Source organism: Bos indicus, chromosome 4 (genome assembly GCF_029378745.1).
Source record: "Bos indicus isolate NIAB-ARS_2022 breed Sahiwal x Tharparkar chromosome 4, NIAB-ARS_B.indTharparkar_mat_pri_1.0, whole genome shotgun sequence".
In the NCBI taxonomy this organism is placed as follows: domain Eukaryota; kingdom Metazoa; phylum Chordata; class Mammalia; order Artiodactyla; family Bovidae; genus Bos; species Bos indicus.
In genome coordinates this window covers 76587366-76600476 of record NC_091763.1, presented here as the reverse complement: position 1 = coordinate 76600476, position 13111 = coordinate 76587366, and the positions used below count along the sequence as shown (strand labels likewise).

General features: G+C 60.2%; 1 protein-coding gene across 1 annotated transcript in view; it reads left to right on the top strand.

Moving 5' to 3' along the window:
- Positions 1 to 722: 722 nt before the first annotated feature.
- ADCY1 (adenylate cyclase 1) overlaps positions 723 to 13111 on the top strand; it is a 106534-nt gene continuing 94145 nt past the window's right edge. The window contains exon 1 of the mRNA XM_019958905.2: positions 723 to 1367. Coding sequence (XP_019814464.2) covers positions 723 to 1367 — 645 coding nt within the window. The remainder of the gene's footprint in view (positions 1368 to 13111) is intronic.

Here is a 13111-nt window from a genome sequence, read left to right as displayed (position 1 = left end):
CCACCTGGTCATTGCTTCCACCCCTCCACCCGATGACAGGGGTTGTAGGAACCAGGACAGGACTTGCCCACAGCCTGTCGTATGGCGGGTTCTGGGTGTAGAGAGGCTGGGCGGAGGGAGATGTCGCAGGCCACCACCTTCCTCCCTGTCCCCGGGGTCCTAGGGCATCCCCTCACCTCTCAGGGCTCTGGGTATGGGTCTGTGGTCAAGCATGGGCCCCATTTTGGGTTCTTCTAGAATAGAGTGACCCGCTTTTATTGGGGGGTTACATTAGACAAGGTAAGCTGCCCCCCTCGGGAGGAACGGTGCAGAATTCCAGCACTTTTAACGCCCCAAGAGACAGCATAGTGCGAGGCGTTGCGCACCAGTGGGGAAACTGAGGCCGGGAGGAGTAGGCTGAGCGCCCAAGGTCACGCGACTCCTCGGGCGGCGGGGTGTATAGATTGTGGAGTTGGGGTGCGGGCCTCGCGCACGCGCGTGGGCCTCGCGCGCCAGGCCCGCGGCTCAGAGCTCGGCTGTCGCAGCGCGGTCGCGGGAGGACCGAGGCCGGGGCGCGGGCGGCGCCAGTGCGCAGGCGCGGCGGGCGGGAGGGGACGCGCTCGGGGCGCGCGCGCGGGGCAGCCGGCGCCCCAACTCGGCCCGCCGCGCCCCGGCGCCTCGCCGCCCGCCCGCCCGCCCGGCGCCCCGGCCGGCGAGGGGCGCGCCCGCTGCATGGCGCTGGGATGGCGGGGGCGCCGCGCGGCCGAGGCGGCGGCGGAGGCGGAGGCGGCGCGGGCGAGTCTGGGGGCGCCGAGCGGGCGGCGGGGCCGGGCGGCCGGCGCGGGCTGCGGGCGTGCGATGAGGAGTTCGCGTGCCCCGAGCTGGAGGCGCTGTTCCGCGGCTACACGCTGCGGCTGGAGCAGGCGGCGACGCTGAAGGCGCTGGCCGTGCTCAGCCTGCTGGCGGGCGCGCTGGCCCTGGCCGAGCTGCTGGGCGCGCCGGGGCCCGCGCCCGGCCTGGCTAAGGGCTCGCACCCCGTGCACTGCGTGCTCTTCCTGGCGCTGCTCGTGGTCACCAACGTCCGCTCGCTGCAGGTGCCCCAGCTGCAGCAGGTCGGCCAGCTCGCGCTGCTCTTCAGCCTCACCTTCGCTCTGCTGTGCTGTCCCTTCGCGCTCGGCGGCCCCGCCGGTGCCCACGCCGGGGCGGCAGCGGTGCCGGCGACAGCCGATCAGGGAGTCTGGCAGCTCCTTTTGGTCACCTTCGTGTCCTATGCCCTGCTGCCCGTGCGCAGCCTGCTGGCCATCGGCTTCGGGCTCGTGGTGGCCGCCTCGCACTTGCTGGTCACGGCTACGTTGGTCCCCGCCAAGCGCCCACGTCTCTGGAGAACGGTAAGTGTCGCCGCGCGCCCTCGATCCGGTCTGGGACACACCTGCTCTCGGGAGGGACTGGGAACGCGGGGAGAAGGGTGCGAATCTACCGACTGGGCAGGTGGAGAAACTGAGGCCCCGAATTGGAAGGGGGACGTTCAAGGTCACTCAGGGAATTGGGGACACATTGAGGGCTGGCACCCTGGGGCCGGACTCTTTCCCGAGTTACAGTCCACAAGCGCTCCTGGGTGTGGAGTGTGGAGACCCGAAACTAGCGGGCGTGGAGAGGGCAAGGATTGGCCCAAGGTCACACAGCTGGTGAGCGGCCGGTGAGGCCAGAGCTCTGGTCCGATGCTGTCTGGCTGCACCCATCCCCAAAGGATGGACAAAAAGTAGGTACGAGGAGCCGGCCTCGGCAAGCAGGATTGCTGCGGGCTGTGCGCTCAGCCCAGGGCTCCTCTCTCTTGCGCCTGGAGCGCGGAGCGCGTGCTAGCCTCGCAGAGTCCCCCTCCCAACCCTGCCATCATGGGGGATGTGGGAAGCGGGTAAAGACTTTGGCCCCCTCCAGCCACCCTGGCTCCCATTTGTGGATCCGTTTGGGGTCCTGAAAGACAGGGTTTGCCAAGGTCGCACAGGGCTCTCTCTGGTCCTTCTCGACCTGCTCTGCCTCAGCCGGCATCCAGGCTCGCAACACCTGAACTTAGTCACTGTTTTTCCCCAGGGGCAAGATCCTGGTGAGGACCCCATGCTGACGGCTTCCTAGGGGCTCCCCCCCAGCCCGAGGACCCCAGGGGTTTTAGGCAGGTGTCTTCCAGCCTGGTGCTTTTCCGTGCAGCCCAGCCCATCCCACCTAGTCTTGGAGGGCCCAGAGGGAGGGTTTTGTTTCTCCCTCTGGCTTTATTTTGGCTGGAGGGTGGTGGGAATCTGATGGGTTGGGGGAGCCCATCTAAAGAGAAAAAGGGGGATGTGAGGAGACAGGGGTGAGGAAGGGCAGCTGGACAGAGCTGGCTTTGGGAAGAACAACTGGGGGTGGGGGGAGTGATGAGAGTCAGATAGCTGGTTCCAGGGTCCCACCAAGGCCCCTCCACCCAAGGACCAAAGGAGGTGCCCCCAGACGGTGATGCCCGGAATGCACAGGGTCAGAGGGGCCATGGGACACCCAGGAGTGACACACGTTTCAGGGCCCAGAGAGGCCAGTGTGTGGTAGGGGCTGTGGAGGGGCAGGGGGAGGAGGAGGGAGTATGTGGGAGGGAGCGGGCTGAGAGGGGCTGGTGGGATGGGGGGAACAGAGGAGGAGAAATAGGGGTGAAGGCCAGAGACTGAGAGGAGGCAGAGATAAAGGCAGAAAAAAAGGGAAAAGGGCCAGGGGGCTGATTGCCCCCAGGGAGAGGAAGGAAGGAGTGGAGAGGGGAGGGCTCCATTCTCCAGCTGGCCTCCCGCCTTGCATCCTTAGGCTTTGAGTGGGGCTTATTTGACCTTCTCAGGGGGCACTCCTGTATCTTTCCCCCCCACAGCCCTACTATGTGTTGTGTTTGCTACCCCCTCCTCCCAGCCAGCTCCCCCCAGCAAGGACCACCTCTCTATCTGGACAGGGAGGGTGGCTCAGTGGCCAGGTCAGCTTCAGGTGAGAGGGGCCCTAAGCTACCTGGGCAGGCCCCGGCTGAGTTCTGGTGGCCCCAGGGGTTCAGGCAACTGCTTCAATGAAAGGCTGTACTATTGTCTCCTTTTATAATCACCAATGTTCTAGGTAGCCTGTAGACATTCCTTTTAGAGAATTAAAAGATTAAGGGAGGGGGGCAGGGCGGGAAGAGTCTGTAAAGGTGCCCCAGGCATTCAGAACTCCACCCTTCCCCCAGGATAAGATGGGCTCCAGTATTCTAGGGAGGAGGGGAGCCCATCCTGGACTTAGGTGAAGTCTTAGGGAGCACACACCTGGGTTTCAGTTGGCTAATGGCTGTGACTCCATGGGCTAAGCAGACCCTTCCCTCACTGAGCCTCAGTTTCCCATCCTGTCTTACAGGGCATCACAGCTCACCTTCAGGGCTGTGGTGAAAGTGAAAAAAGTCCACATTGGAAAAACACATATTCAGAATCTTGTGCCACTTCTGAATTGTTGTGGCTTCTTTAGAATGTTGTTATTCAAGTCCACCAGTCTGCACAGGTGGTGGTGATATTGACGGACAGATGGAGATGGATGAGGAGAAACATGCGGTGATCGGACCGCATGGTGCTCCAGGGATTCTCCCTTCCAATGAGAAAATTCTGGGAGTCTGTGAAATCTGTCCTTAGCTCTGCAACTTGGTACTTGAGACTGGTGGAGAAGATGGCACCCACATTTCTGAAGCGTGTTGGTTGCTAGTCATGCTTACGCCTACCTGCCCTCCTGCAGTGCACTCACCTGCTGACAGTTCCACTCCCGCAGGATGGAACCCAGGACAGGCAGAAGCCCTGCAGGACACAGGGTAGAGGCCAAAAGGAGGCAGAAGGGCTGGATGGATGAGCCAGTCTGTGCTGGGGTGCTGTCTTTGCTGCAGATATGCAGCATGTCGTGTGCTTGCTGGAGAAAGCCTGTGCTGGGGCCTGAGATCTGGGTTAAAGTGTGGGCTCCTCTGGCCCTCCATAGAGGGATTCCAGGGGTTTTCTGCAGCAGTGCTGGGCTGCCCTGGTGTGCTTTGGGGCTCTGTAAGGCTCAGGCTAGCCCAGATGCTGGGAGGCAGAGGAGAACACGCAGAAAGCCAGACATGTGACTGCACAGCTGAAATTTGGGGGGCTGGTGCTCCTCCCTTTCCCGGGAAGGTGTGTCTGCTACTGCTTTCCCCTGGGGCAGAAAGAGTTTAAGGGAAATGGCCTTACTCCCCTGTGGCCCAGGACCAAGGCTGGGCCCCATAAATATAGATCGAATGGAGTCCCTTCTGTGTCCCTTGCTTTCAGGGCCCAGTGGTTGTACCTCAGCACAGTTACTTTTATTTAACTGGGTGACATGTCAGAACTGAAGGCATCCCATGCAAGAACACCAGAAGCCTGCTCAGAGCCAGCAGCAGTGGGCAGGCTGCAGAGTCCTGGGCTTTCAAGGGTGGGGGAAGGAGGGAAGCTGGCAACGTCAGACTTGTCCCTTGCTGACTTGCATACTGGAGGTGGCTGTGCTCAGGTACAGGGCGGGGAAGTAGAGTCAGGGGAGTGCTTGTGAAGGTCACTGCCGAAGGTCATTGCCGGGGAGTGGTGGTGGGGGAGGATGGGTGTCTCTGGAGATGGCTCGCTGGCTCATGCTGCCTGCCCTACCCCCCAGGTGTCTTGCCAGCTTCCTCCTTGTGCTGCCCCTCTGCTCACAGCTCCCAGAGGCCTGCTTCTCAGCCAGGTGGGGCAGGGCTGCTGTAGTTTTCAGAAGGGGGACAGTGAGGGTCCACTGCAGCGTGCAATTTGCATTGCAGTGTGGCGTCCTGTCAATATAAAGGAAATATGTTTAGTGCCTGAACCACGGAACGGTAACAGAAATCATGGCTGCCCTGGGGAAGTGGGAGCTGGCCAGATTTCCATCCCCAGCCCACCCCCTCCACTCCCCACCTTGTAGTGTGGTCTGAGCTCTTGAGGAGCTCAGAGTGCTGGCAGGTGGAGCCATGTGACCGATCTCAGAACCTCCGCGCGTGCTGGCGGTGCTGGCTGCCACACGGGCTTTGGCAACCCATGCCTCTTGTGCCTGTGTCTCCTACTCCTCCTTCAAGGCAGGCCTCTGGGGCGTCTGTCAGGACCTGTGTCCCTCCCTCAGCCTAGCCCCTCCTCAGGCGCCCCCCACCCCAATTCTGCCCTGCCCCACTGGCTGGCCCTCTTCCCCTCTTTGTTTAGTTACTAAGTTGTGTCTGACTCTTTGCGACCCCATGGACTGTAGCCCACCAGGCTCCTCTGTCCATGGGATTTCCCAGGCAAGAATACTGGAGTGGGTTGTCATTTTCTTCTCCGGGGGATCTTCCCAGTCCAAGGATCGAGCTCATGTCTCCTGCACTGGCAGGCAGATTCTTTACCACTGAGCCACCAGGAAATCCCTCTTCCCTCTGGTCCTCTGCAGACTCTCCGCACTCCCTGCACCGGACCCTCTCCTGACCGCCTGTGCAGCCCTGCCCCACAGCTGGCCCCTCACCCAGCGTCGCCCCTTCTCCTCGGGCTGGACTCTTTCCCAGGTGGGGCCCTCTTCCTGCTCCCCTAACCAGCCTCCTGGCCACTGCCACCAGTACCTCCCTGCCCCCCAACCCCCACCCTGACTGGTTCTGTCACCTGTTTGTTCACCTGCCTTGGCTGAGCCGAGCAGGGAGGAGGAGGCGGCTCCCCGGCACAGGTTTGTCCTGGGCTGGCCGCTCCTCCCCCAGGCCTCCGGTTGCTGGGCAGGGCACAGCACCGGCTTCCCATCCTCTGCACCTCTCAGCCTGGGCAGTTTCCAGCGCATCTTCTAGGCCTGCAGGTTCATGTCCGTGGGCATCCCATCAGAAACTCCTGAGTCCTTGGAACCTGGGCTCCCAGCCCTCTTGTCTGATGGGCGGGTCCCTCCCTAAACCTGGTCTGTTTCCACCACAGCTGTGTCATCCTCTCGCTCGGCAGCCAGCTCCCACAGTAAGAAGCACCTAGAGTTGCCGACACCAGGGCAGCAGGAATTAGGGAGGTAGGGCCTGGGTGGGGAGACCATCCTGCATCAGAATGAGGGTTCCCACCTGCTCCCCCTCCGGGCAGTCCTGGGGGTCCCAGGCTTTCCTCTGCTGTCTTGGATCCCCAGACTGTCCATGTGCTGGAGTCTGGCCCCCTGGGTAGATTCAGCGGCGGGAGGGGGGTGCTGGGGACCACTGGAGCAGACACAGCTGTGAAGCCTCTGCAGCTTCTCAGGCTGTGGCACTTTCTTTAGATGGTTCTGGGTTCACACTTGGGTGCCAGATGCTGAGCCAGGGGACAGGACCGCCTGCCCTCCAGGAAGTTAGTCTTCGGGGACCCTGATCAACTACTGGAACTGCAATCTGTGTTGGGGGGAGTGTGTGTGACCTTCGGAGAAGAATAAAGAGGACAAGGCAGAGGGAGGGCTCAGGCCTGCCTCCTGGGGACAGAACATTCCAAGGTCCTGGACAGATGAGGCCAAGAGGCTGCTGGATTCTGGGGCTGCAGGCAGCTGGCTGAGGGAACTAGCTGGTCACCGTGGGGCCGGTGAGGTGGGTGTGGAGGAAGGGGCAGGTGTGGGAGGCCCTGGGGTTTGGGCTGCACAGAATGTTTTGAGGCCTTCCTTAAGCGGGTCCTGTGGGGAAACGTCCCCACCCACTGCCCTTTCCACGGGCTCCCTCCCAGTGGTTCTGGGGTGCTGCCCTTCTCCCCTCACATCTCTGATGTCCAGAGGGCCAGATTGATAGGCCAACTGGCTCTGTGTTGCAAACTTGGAGCCCAGAAATGTCCCTGGGCCATTTCCTGACTCAGATGGTGGTGGGTGGGCTTGCAGAGTGGGTGGGGTGGGAACTCCCTGCACCGCAGGGGCTCCGCTCCAAGCTTTGTAGCTGAGGGCAGGGCCCTTACCCTGTGCCTCCCTTTCCTCCGAGGCCATGTCTGTGGTTGTGTAGGCACAGGTGGCCCCCAGGAGTGGGGCTGGCACTCAGTGAAGTGGAAGCCGTCTCCTGTCATGCACTCATACACGAGCACTCACACACATACAGATGCATACCCTTGCACATGCACACAGGAATGCATGCACCCACATGCAGACTCACATACAGGCACACGCTCACACACTGCACTGATTATTTTTCCCATTTCCTGGGTAGATGTGTTTTCCCTGAGGAAAATGGGGTCTGGGACCCTCCAGCCCCGCGACCTCAGAGGCCAGCCCTTGGAATGAGACCAGGCCCCAGACTGCACCCAGATGGGGAGGCTGGGTGAGGGGGGCCATGCATGTAGGCCTGAGAGCCATGGGGTGACAAGGACCAGGATCCCCGACTGTCCGGGGCCCTCTCCCCTCTGTCTGCTCTGTGTGAGTCTCAGCAGGGCAGGCTGGGCTTCCTTGTGCACACGTCCGTGTGTGGGGCATGGCGTGAGAATGACACTCACTGCCTTCACTGCCCCAGTGCAGGCTGCCCCTCAGTGCTGCGTCTGTGTCCCTCCTGTCCTCGTCCTTCCTAGATCCTGCTTTTTCTCCTGCAGCTCCCGACCCTGCCTTCCTGCATTGGAGGGTGGCAGGATCTGCTTTGTACCCGAGCTGCCGGTGTTCACATTGCCTCCAGCCGAGGGAGAGCTTCTCGACTCCTGGGTCTCTGGGTGGGGCTGTGCAGAGCATGGACGCAGCTCTGGGGATGGGGCTCGTGTGTGTACATGTGTGCATGAATGTGGGCACAAGTGAGTGCACATGTGTAATGTGTGTGCATCTGTGTGGGCATGTAGTTGCTTGTGTGTATACCTGTGCACGCGTCCTCCTGTACAGGAATGTGAGTGTGTTCATGTGTGTGTGTGCACGTATTGGTAGCATCCAGAGGCCCAAGTCCCACCCCAGACCTACAGAGTCTGGGTCCCTGGGTTTGAGGCCACCCACTGTTCTTCCAGAATCAAGCACCCGCCTTGTGCCAGGCTTGGTGTGGGGTGTGTGGTCTGAGGGCCCACAGTCTGCACACAGGGATGGAGAGCAGGGCCATTGTGTGTGTAGGTCTGGAGTCAGGGGCGTTGGTGAAATGGGCAGTGTAGCTAAGAGGGGGCAGGCCAGGAGTCATGGTCCATAGTGATCCTGTGGGCAGTGGGGCTGCTGCAGGCCCAGACCAGGGTGTCCTGCTATGTTCCTGAGGGGTGCCCAGGTGAGGGGTGCCCAGGTGAGGTGGTGCCCAGGTGAGGGATCCAGGATGCCCATTGAGGGACTAGAGTGTAAGGGAACAGGTCGTCTGCCCCAATGAGTAACCTAGGTGCAAGGGGATAGGATGCCAATTAGGGACCTTGGGGATGGGACTCCCACCTATGATGCCTCAGGAGCTCTGGAAAGCTGGGTGTCCCTCTTGCTGTCCCCACTCTCAGAGGGGAAGTCCTCCCCAGGGCCACATTCCCAATCTGAGGGCGGATTTGTGTTTTGACTCTGAAGTACAGAGTAGCTCTACCAGAGCTCAGTTTTCCCTGTGCTGAAGTAGACCCTGACCTTTGGGAGCACAGCTTCCTTCAGTGGGGGAATGGGCCTTATAGCTCACGAAGCAGCTCGTCTGGGGCCCAAGGCACCATGTGCCCGGGCTGGACATCTGATGCCACACTCTGGACAAGGAGAATGGCCAGCTGCAGAAGGGCCTGGCTGCTCCAACCCGGGCCGGGCCTGGGACCCTGGCCCCGTGGTCCGCCCTCCTGCGTGACCTGTCATCACATGCAGTGTCCCCCCACCGCCCTTCTCGGCAGCTGCCCCATGAGCTCCTGGGAGACTGCAGCCTGGGTGCCTCCCGCATCTGCACTGGCAGCTCCATGCCGCATCTGAGCATCTGAGCGAGGTGTCTGCTCTGGGACTCTCTGTCCACTGCTGCTGGGAGAACTGGGTTGTGAGCACTGGTGGTCAGGGCGGAGGGTGCTCACTGAGAGCCTCGTGCTGGAGTGCTGTGCTGAGTGCTGTGCTGAGTGCTGGCCTTCTCTGAAAGAGTGTGTTTTTCTTGGTGCCTTTGCCTAGTTTCCTTATGTGAGAAACGCTGTCATGTTGTTGGAGTGTGTTGCCTTCTGAATCATCCGTGGCCAAAGGGATCTGAAATGTGTGCTCTTTGAACTTGTTTTGCAAGATGGCTGCTTTTCCAAACACACTCACCCTGCTCTATGGACGAAAAGCTCAGTGAGCACATTTGGGGAGTCACTGGTGTAGCCTAAGGATTTGGGAATATCTCTGCTACTTTATTGTAAAGCAGGTCTTTATCTGCAGGAATCACAAGTGGTTCCTGGGCCCTCACCATGTCCCTGGAGGACCCTGTGCAGTGGGATCCATTCCTGAAGTCCAGTGTGTTCAAGGGTCCGAAATGATCGGTGAGGTGAGAGCCTCTGTGGGGCTAGAGTCGGTGTGTGACCAGTCCCTGTGTGCACACGTTTGTGCACTGTGCCCCGCCCCGCCATGCCCGGCTCCCACCAGCTCAGCATGCCCCAGAAGCCGTGTCACTGCAGACACCAGGACACGCTGACGCCTTGCCTCTCATGTGCCTCTGTCGGTCGTGGAAACGCTGGGACCCCTCCCCACTGCCCGGCTGATGACAGATGCGAGAGTTGAGCTGCAGTCTTATCAGGTCTTGTCTGAGACAACCTGGAGAGAGGTTGGGCAGTGCCCCTGGCAGTGCAGGCGTCTCCCTGCACCTCCCTCCGCCCCTTTCCAGGGCTGTGCCAGGGCCAGGCCACCTCCCCACCCACATGCCCTCAGTTACTCATTCAACAAACACCAGAGCACCTGCTATATTATGAGAGGTTCCCGGATCTATCGCGGACCTGACAGACTGAGGCCCCTTGAGAGGCAGCAGCAGGTAGGGGAGGTGACAGATGAGTTAATAGTATTGGAAGATAGTAACTTCTAAAAGCAACAGAAGGAAAGAAATAGAAACAGCCAGCAGGAGAATCCAGAAGCTGAGGTGGAAGTGTGTGCACTTTTCGCCAGGGGTCAGGTAAGTGGTTTTCATAAGGTGACATTTGAGTGGAGCCCCTGCAGGTCAGGAGTGCATCAGGCACTGTGTAGGAAGGGGGTTCCTTCCCAGGAATGCAGGACAGAGGCCCCAAGCAAAGTGGGCCAGGCCAGGGGTACACGAAGAGGACAGGCTGTAGGGCATGAGCCACAGAGAGTTTTGGGCCCAGGGAGACTCAGGACTAGGGATTTAGAGCAGAGGACCGTCCAGGAGCCTCAAGGGCCAGGAGGGGCACAGGCTTGGGTTAGGAGGCAGCTTGGCAACCAAGCAGCGGATGGCAGGGAGGGCAGTCAGGGGGCCCTGTGTTGGAGACAGAGCCGGTAGGATTTGCTGGTGGTGGAAAAGGGCCGTGGCCTGAGAGGTTTCCAGGGGCCTGGATCAACTGAGGTGGGAGAGGCTGCTGGGGTGAGTGCTGGGTGCCACCAGGGGTCCACCAACAGGAGACATGCATGGACAGGGGAGGGGGACGACTGGCTAGGCCAAGCTGAAGGTATTGGTTTGGGGGTCTTTGGCACAGGGATGGGCTCCCAAGTGGAGTGTGGCTGAGATACCACAAAGGGTGGAGTTTGGGGTAGAGAGGGGTCCAGATGCGAGGCTTGGACCAGAGGATGCTGGGGAGGGTGCCCATGGAGGGGAGCTCATGGCCTGAGCAGGGTGGGCTGGACATTGGGACCTGAGCCTGGGTTCAGGATATGAAGGTGGTCCTGACCTGGTCACAGACCACCCAGCATAGCTGCAAAGGGGACGGAGGTTGGAACACCACGGGGCCTTTCCAAGAGTTTTGCTGAAAGAGGAGAAAACTGGGCAGGCCCAGGAGAAGAAGAGGAGTCTCATTTTCAGGAGAAAGAGAGCAGTAGGTCCCAGCTGGAGGGTTCAGGGAACCCTGGGGCATGGGCAGTGGGAGTGGCTGGGCCAGGCAGAGAGAGGGGTGGAGGGACAGGTGAGGATTGGGATGGAGAAGCTCTCCGGGCTACGGGTGTGGGGTGGTGCACTCACTCCTAGGAGACGCCTGGGTGGGCAGGCCCTGGCGTTTCCTCCAGCGGTATGTGGGGAGCTGGATTTTACCAGCCCGGCGTTTCCAGAGTGGGAGTGGCAGGAGAGTGTCCTGCTGGGCCGTGGAGTTTCAGCTGGAGAAGAAGAGAGCTCTAAGGGCAAGCCTTCCAGGGGTGAGAAAGGTGCAGATGGGGTTCCTGGCAGGGCCCAGGCATCCAGGGGGGTGTAGGCTGCAGGGGATCCTGGGGGGTCTGGATGCTGAGGCCAGGTATGTGGGGGAGGTGCCCTGAGGCCAGGAGTGAGGGCAATTACAGGGAGCCCGGGAGGTGGGGCTGCTGGGTGTGCCCTGCCCTCTGCAGCTGGGGGCCCTGCCCTTCCTCAGGACCCCTGTGTCTGTAGATTGAGGATGCTGGTGGGGGTGGCAAGGACCTGTCAGTCCCGGGAGGCGTGTTCCGGGCTGTGTGGTACTCAGCCTCCACCCCAGCACGGACCCTTCCCCAAGCTCAGAAGCCTCAGCCTGGCTCCCCCGTCACCGCTTCTACTGCAGCCAGTGTGAACCAGCGCCCTCTTCAGGCCACACCTGCCAGCAGGTGACCTCTGGGCTTCTCTCTGCCTTGTCACCCTCCTCCCTGGTCACTGATTAGGTAGCCAGTCTTGAAACATCTCTGTGCCCTGTGGGGCAGGACCTGGGCCTCTTGTCACTGCTGTGCCTGTCACCTTGGTTCCTGATCGTGGAGTGTGTGGGAATTGAGTGGAGGCAGGGAGGCAGGTGTGCTGGGGGCTTTAGCATCATGTGGACGGCCTCCTCCTTTGATTTCCTGGGGGAAGATTGGCAGGTTTGTGAATGTGAATTCAGAGCATCGGGCAGGGAAGACCCCCTATCTCTGTTCCACTCTGCCTGCTAGACTCCAGCTGTGGGGCAGGCCATCGGGCTCTTCTTTGTGTGAGTGTCTCAGATGGTGTTGACAAGGCAGCCAGCTATGCATCCAGCTGGGCCTTGGTATCCCTGGGGATCACTGTGGCCACAGAGTAAAGGGCAGGTGTGAGGAAGGTGGGTGTAGAGGGGGTGACAAGGGGACCCAGCTCACCCCCACTCTGCTACTGATTTTTCCCTTGACCAGATTGCCCAGCCTCTGCCAGCCCTTCTGCCCGTTGGCCCGCGCCTCTCCGCCCAGACCTCACTGGGGACCTCCACTTTCCCCTGTTTCTGCCACAGGCCACCTGAAAAGCCCTGGCTTCCAGGCTCAAGTGTGACCTGTGGCTTCGTGCACCCTGTGCTCAGCTGACCTTGGGTGCCTGGCCCCTCAGTTGGACTCTTTGTCCTTGTCCTGACAGTGACAGCTGAGGGCTTCACCGCAGGGGTGCCGGGCTGTACAGCATCTCAGAAGAGGCATCCTGTGTGTTATCTCGTCTCCATGTTCAGAACCTTAAATTGAGGCTAGGACGGCATGCAGAAGCCATGAATGATTAAGGTTCTACTGGGAGATGAGTGTTTTGTGCAAAGACTCACTGTTATTTAAATTTTTAGAAACCTGTCCAGCCCTGTACCTGTGGGTGTTTTAAACACACTTAGTATGCTTTTAAATATTGATTCTGCCTGCCTGCCTGCTAAGTCACTTCAGTGGTGTCCGACTCTTTGCGACCCTATGGACTGTAGCCCACCAGGCTTCTCTGTCCATTGGATTCTCCGGCAAGAGTACTGGAGTGGGTTTCCATGCACTTGTACCATGCACAACCCTGAAGGCTGTCCCCTTCAGGGGATCTTCCTGACCCAGGGATCGAACCTATGTCTCTTATGTCTCCTGCATTGGCAGGCAGATTCTTTACCACTGGCACGACCTGGGAAGACCAAATATTGATTCCACCAATGTGCAGTGTGTTGTTTCATATACTCTGGTCTTCCTGGTGCCACCAGAAAAGCACCTTCATCAACAGACTGGCATGAACTGGTCCCAGAATACAGCAGGTGGTCCTTTAGATACAGAAGACACTGTCTGGTTCGGGGGCCCAGTGCAGCTGCCCTGGGAGCACAGTGCTGGCCGCCAGGACCTGCACTGAGACCGACTGGACTGGCCTTGGAGAAGCATGTGTGTTCCAGTCCTGCACCTGGAGAAAGCATGGATGCTCCAGCTAGGGGGGCGCTCA